Source organism: Alosa pseudoharengus, unplaced genomic scaffold (assembly GCF_046254945.1).
Source record: "Alosa pseudoharengus isolate Yale_2024_CS ecotype anadromous, Long Island Sound unplaced genomic scaffold, YU_APseudo_1.1 YU_APseudo_1.1_scf_4, whole genome shotgun sequence".
Taxonomy (NCBI): domain Eukaryota; kingdom Metazoa; phylum Chordata; class Actinopteri; order Clupeiformes; family Clupeidae; genus Alosa; species Alosa pseudoharengus.
In genome coordinates, this window is record NW_027468774.1 from 29,452,589 (window position 1) to 29,458,588 (window position 6,000).

At 41.3% G+C, this 6,000-nt stretch overlaps 1 gene segment (V, D, J or C); it reads right to left on the reverse strand.

Moving 5' to 3' along the window:
* Nucleotides 1–4,481: 4,481 nt before the first annotated feature.
* Nucleotides 4,482–4,954, reverse strand: LOC143102881 (immunoglobulin heavy variable 2-70-like). The segment is given in 2 exon segments: nucleotides 4,482–4,807; nucleotides 4,887–4,954. Coding segments are annotated over 2 exon segments (366 nt in total).
* Nucleotides 4,955–6,000: the final 1,046 nt, after the last annotated feature.

Below are 6,000 nucleotides of genomic sequence, written 5' to 3' on the forward strand. Positions count from 1 at the left end.
ATTTTGTATAATGTGCTACAGTACACGTGTATTTACCTACACTGTGACATACAAGAGTAGGATTCCATAAGAGCGTGTTCTTCTTCTGACTCTTTGCCTCCACCTACTGTTCAGACATAGTATGGCAAGCAAAGCAAAATGCTAAAACAGTGTTTTTCTATAGGACAGTCATGGTTCAGTGCCTCTCCTTTCACCATGTGGGTTTCTGTACATCTCTCCAGACACTTCTGTCACATTGTCCTTCTGGCACAGTAATACACTGCAGTGTCTTCACTCTGTAGGCTGTTCATCTGCAGATAAACCTGATCCATGCTGTTCTCTCTGGAGATAGTAAACCTTCCTTCTACAGATTTGGAGTAGTACTTGTTGGTTCCACCTGGTGCTGATATAAATGCCACCCATTCCAGTCCTTTACCTGGAGGTTGTCTTACCCATGCTATAGCAGCATTATTATCACTTATCCCAGAGTAGGTGCAAGTGAGTTTATGAGAGCTTCCAGGTTTAATTATTACAGATGCTGACTCAGACAACGTCTGTGTCTCACCACCTGAAACAAATAATAAGGTTTCCAGCTCAAAACATTGAATTATAATGAAATGATATGAAGGTACTCTCCTCTACTAACATAATTTACCTGTCAGAAATGCCACTATTACAATCACGCAGTGTATGGAGTTCATCTTTGATGCGAAATCCCTCTGTGTCCTTGCATGCAGGGATTCTTATGTAGCATAGTATCAGTAGGTATATGACACTAGTCTTAATTTGCATCAGTGCCTCTTGTCTGTGAGTGGGGCAGAGTTAGCCAGTAAAATCGAATGTTCACGTCAAGTGTGAGAAAGACTCAGAATTCAAGAAAACAGATTCAAAATTAATTTATTGTTATATCTCCATATACTTTAAAGAGAGTAAAAATCTTTGGGTTTGGCTCTCCTTGCAGCAATAAATAATAGATAATAAGAGTAATTATATGTAAGCACTAATAGTGTGAGTGATGCATGTGCTGATGAAGTAGCTTTGTCTGATTAAAGATAGTTGAGACAGGAAACTCAGAATAAGTTTAAGATTTATATTGATGTAAGTGCAAGGTAATATGCCTGGTCTTGGTGGACTATCAGAGTTAGATGCTGCTGCTGCTGTTAGAAACAGCTGCACCAACCTAGTTCTAGTTACACGCCCATTCGGCGTTAAATCCAGAGACGCTTCCGTGATTCAATTACTGGTGACTGCGCACAAACCCTTCAACATACGGAACGCCAGCACACTGGCCACCAACACTCATCTGTAATCGCGGTTCCACTCCACTCCGTTTCCCTGGCTAAGCAGCTGACTGAAAACACAAGAACCCGCCCCTATGGACACCTCAGCCTTTAAGCCCTTGCTACTCGCTCCTGGGTCCTAAAGTCCCACTGGCTACACATACATTGGAAGAACACTTGCAGACGGAGTGATTTGTGATCTTAACCTCAAAACAGTACATCCCCAAGGCATGAATGATGAACTGTTTGACATGTTTTTGTATGTCTCTTTAAAACTGTGGAATGTTCATGTTTTGTATGTATTGTCTTCATTTTATGCACATTATTGCCCATTTTGTATAATGTGCTACAGTACACGTGTATTTACCTACACTGTGACATACAAGAGTAGGATTCCATAAGAGCGTGTTCTTCTTCTGACTCTTTGCCTCCACCTACTGTTCAGACATAGTATGGCAAGCAAAGCAAAATGCTAAAACAGTGTTTTTCTATAGGACAGTCATGGTTCAGTGCCTCTCCTTTCACCATGTGGGTTTCTGTACATCTCTCCAGACACTTCTGTCACATTGTCCTTCTGGCACAGTAATACACTGCAGTGTCTTCACTCTGTAGGCTGTTCATCTGCAGATAAACCTGATCCATGCTGTTCTCTCTGGAGATAGTAAACCTTCCTTCTACAGATTTGGAGTAGTACTTGTTGGTTCCACCTGGTGCTGATATAAATGCCACCCATTCCAGTCCTTTACCTGGAGGTTGTCTTACCCATGCTATAGCAGCATTATTATCACTTATCCCAGAGTAGGTGCAAGTGAGTTTATGAGAGCTTCCAGGTTTAATTATTACAGATGCTGACTCAGACAACGTCTGTGTCTCACCACCTGAAACAAATAATAAGGTTTCCAGCTCAAAACATTGAATTATAATGAAATGATATGAAGGTACTCTCCTCTACTAACATAATTTACCTGTCAGAAATGCCACTATTACAATCACGCAGTGTATGGAGTTCATCTTTGATGCGAAGTCCCTCTGTGTCCTTGCATGCAGGGATTCTTATGTAGCATAGTATCAGTAGGTATATGACACTAGTCTTAATTTGCATCAGTGCCTCTTGTCTGTGAGTGGGGCAGAGTTAGCCAGTAAAATCGAATGTTCACGTCAAGTGTGAGAAAGACTCAGAATTCAAGAAAACAGATTCAAAATTAATTTATTGTTATATCTCCATATACTTTAAAGAGAGTAAAAATCTTTGGGTTTGGCTCTCCTTGCAGCAATAAATAATAGATAATAAGAGTAATTATATGTAAGCACTAATAGTGTGAGTGATGCATGTGCTGATGAAGTAGCTTTGTCTGATTAAAGATAGTTGAGACAGGAAACTCAGAATAAGTTTAAGATTTATATTGATGTAAGTGCAAGGTAATATGCCTGGTCTTGGTGGACTATCAGAGTTAGATGCTGCTGCTGCTGTTAGAAACAGCTGCACCAACCTAGTGGCGATGCTGTGTAATTGCTGCTGCTGTATGAAGAATACAACAAAATTAACAGACATTAAAATTAAACAATGCAAGACCCCCCTATCCCAAGCAGATCTACACAGGTGGAGCTGGGGAGGGGGGAGGTAGCAAGAAATGAGAAATGCTGTCATGGCGTGAGTCTACCTGCAGACCAAGGAAATTTAAATAAATGCTGTGTTTTGGAGCTAGTGCTGATTGGTTCCCACTGAAACCAAAGTCTTTGCATGTGTGTGTGTGTGTGTGTGTTTATATGAGAGTGCACCTGAGTGATCACATGACAGGCCCTCATTGTCCATTGTCATCAGTCTGATTGCCTGCTGGAAAAATCAGTTACTGAGCCCACGGGCCTTGAGCTTGTGATACCACTAACCAGATGGCAGCAGCTGAAACATACTGTGACTAGGGTGGCTGGGGTCTTTCATTTTTCTGGGGTCTTTAGTGACACACTGACGCTGATGTCTTCCGTACTGGATGGAGGGGAGCTCATATCTGCTGATGGCCCAGGCTGTCCGCAGGACTCCAGTGGGGTATACTACGAAGCACGTTAGACATATCTAGGCTATGAAGACATATCGAGGCTTGACAAAGCCTTGACTCAGGGGTATATGTTAAGTGATACTACGATAGCAGTTATGTGATATATTTGTCAAACTAGGCTTTCAGCTCAAATCTGTGCGTGTTCTCGGTGTTGGGATGACGTTGGCCAATCGTGAAACGTGGAGATGCACAAGACCGCCTATATTAAAAAACAATTACTTCCGCATTCATGAGCGATAGCTTAATCTACACTGCGGTCATTTTTTGTGTCTAACCTATAACATCAAATAAATCAATTGCCATCAGTGGTTCTGCACGTCCATAGTGGGATATTTGCACGCACAGCACTATTGCATTCGAGATCCAAAATGTTAGTAGAGGCGGAGCTTCACCTGTAAGATATATGACAGAATCGTACACGTGAGATAACTTAGTTTTTCAACACAATTGATTGGTCAGTGGGCGATAAATTACACGATTTGAGCTATAACTTAGCACATAACCTCCTCCCCACCAGGTTTGGTTGACAGCATAAGATACCATGGTGATATAGCGACCCTAAAACAGATCCACTTTCGTGTCACAGCATACCCTGGCTTTGAGTGCAACATACCTCGCTAACGCACTAATCGAGATTCGTAGTATACCCCACAGCACTTTTTGGTTATTATTGGCAGTACAGCTTCCAACCATGCAGATGTGGCACCAGTCGGGATGCTCTCTCTTGTGCCCCCGTGGAGTATTAATAATGTCTAGGATTTTCTTTCATTTTATTACAATATCCACTATGTACAGGACTTATAAGAGTCATTCTATTGATTGGAAATGTCCCTCCACAGTATGAAAACAATAATGTTTACATATTTGAGTATCATCAATGAAGTACTGCACAGCGCCTATTCACTCTCATCTGCTTAAAACACTCAACTCCAGAGTGTATAAAAATAACACAATGTCTGTGTTATTTTTTCTTCAGTCACAATTATGTCTGTCAACAAAGTCTGGTCTTGTAAATGTCTCTTGTAAGTCTGAGATCTACATTACCAAACCATTCCATTCCTTTCCCTGGATGACACTCTATGTTGCATGACACTCTATGTAGATTAAAAACCTGTATATTTGGGTAGACTGTGGAATTAGCATCCCATGTTTTTGTACTGGTCTGCCATTAGTTTGTACAACAGTGATATCGGGCACAGTAATACACAGCTGTGTCTCCAGGCTGGAGATTCTGGGCCTGTAGAGTCACAGTGCTGCTGGAGGTGTCTCTGGAGATGCTGAACTTGTTTTTCAGTTGATCACTGTAATATGTGCTCCCATCGTAGCATATAAGTGCAATCCACTCCAGTGCTTTTCCTGCAGGCTGCCGTATCCATGCTGTACAATAGGTACTTGTCAATGAATACCCAGATACCTTACAGGTGGGACTTAAAGACTGACCGGGCTGTGTCATCATGGAACTCAGCTGAGTGAGTACCACGTCACTCCTCACACCTGTAAAAGACACATGTAGAAACATAAACACTCAGAATGCAGATCACTAAAATAGTTCCTAATGACTTTTAGGACTCACTGGAGGCTGCCAACAGCACAAGTAGAGCTGCAGTGATCATGGTTTGTGTAGCTGAGCTGATGGAGGATGCTCCTCTGTACTGATAGTGGCTGAGACACATGCCACGCCAGGCTTTATATGAGGAGGAGGGTGTGGACAGTTTGCATATGGGCAGTACTGGGAGATACCTAGAGAGAATCCAAAATACATTGACAGTTCACTCAGAGTTGAAATTGTGTATTTACCAACATGTTCTGGCATGTTACTGTCAGTGTGTTTAAGTTTGTTGGAAATATTTTTGTCATTTTTATATTTGTTTGGTTTGTCCTGTTTCTGCTCAATCAAAAATAATTAAAATGTGGCTTCTTTAGGTAGTGGTCAAGATAATTCACAGAATATCACATTTATATATTTATATTATCATATTTAGCAAAGCTATGCTGTACATTCCCACATAACCAGCTTCCTTTTTTACATTAACTCACTGGTCGGACCAATGCTGTGAGGGTGAACACTGCCCGAGTATCAGACAAAATGATAATGCAACTGCAGATGGTAATTTTTTCAACACCATGGTAAGAGCTCAGTATAATTTATGAAATATCTCGCAGAGGGTGGAAACATCCTCAGAGGTGAAATGCTTACACTATGTTTTAGTCCAAACAGGCTGAACCAGGAGCCCATACTTTAAGGACTTTTGGGCAATTCCACGCAAAACTGTCACGTCCATAACGCCAACTGTACCATGGCATTGTGTTGGCGTTATGGATGTGACAGTTTCGTGTGGAATTGCCCTTTTATGAAATGATGACTATTCTACATCTTTTTCAGAAGCCTAAAGCACTTGAACAGCAGCTGAAGTCCTGATAGACTCTGGGCATGGATAGACTCTCTATGATAAGCAGCCCCTGCCTCTTTCCTGGCAGTCCAATGTTTACATACAATACAATGTTCTCTACGGAGCCCGGGAGGTGACATGAAAAATAAAAAAACGAAGGTAAAAAAAAAAAACTGAGAAAAGGTATTGGGACAAACACTGACTAGGTTTGCGAGATCTTGAGTTTGTTTTTGCGAGATCTTGAGTTTCTTTTGCGATATCTTGACTTTCTTTTGCGAGATTTTGAATTTGTTTTGC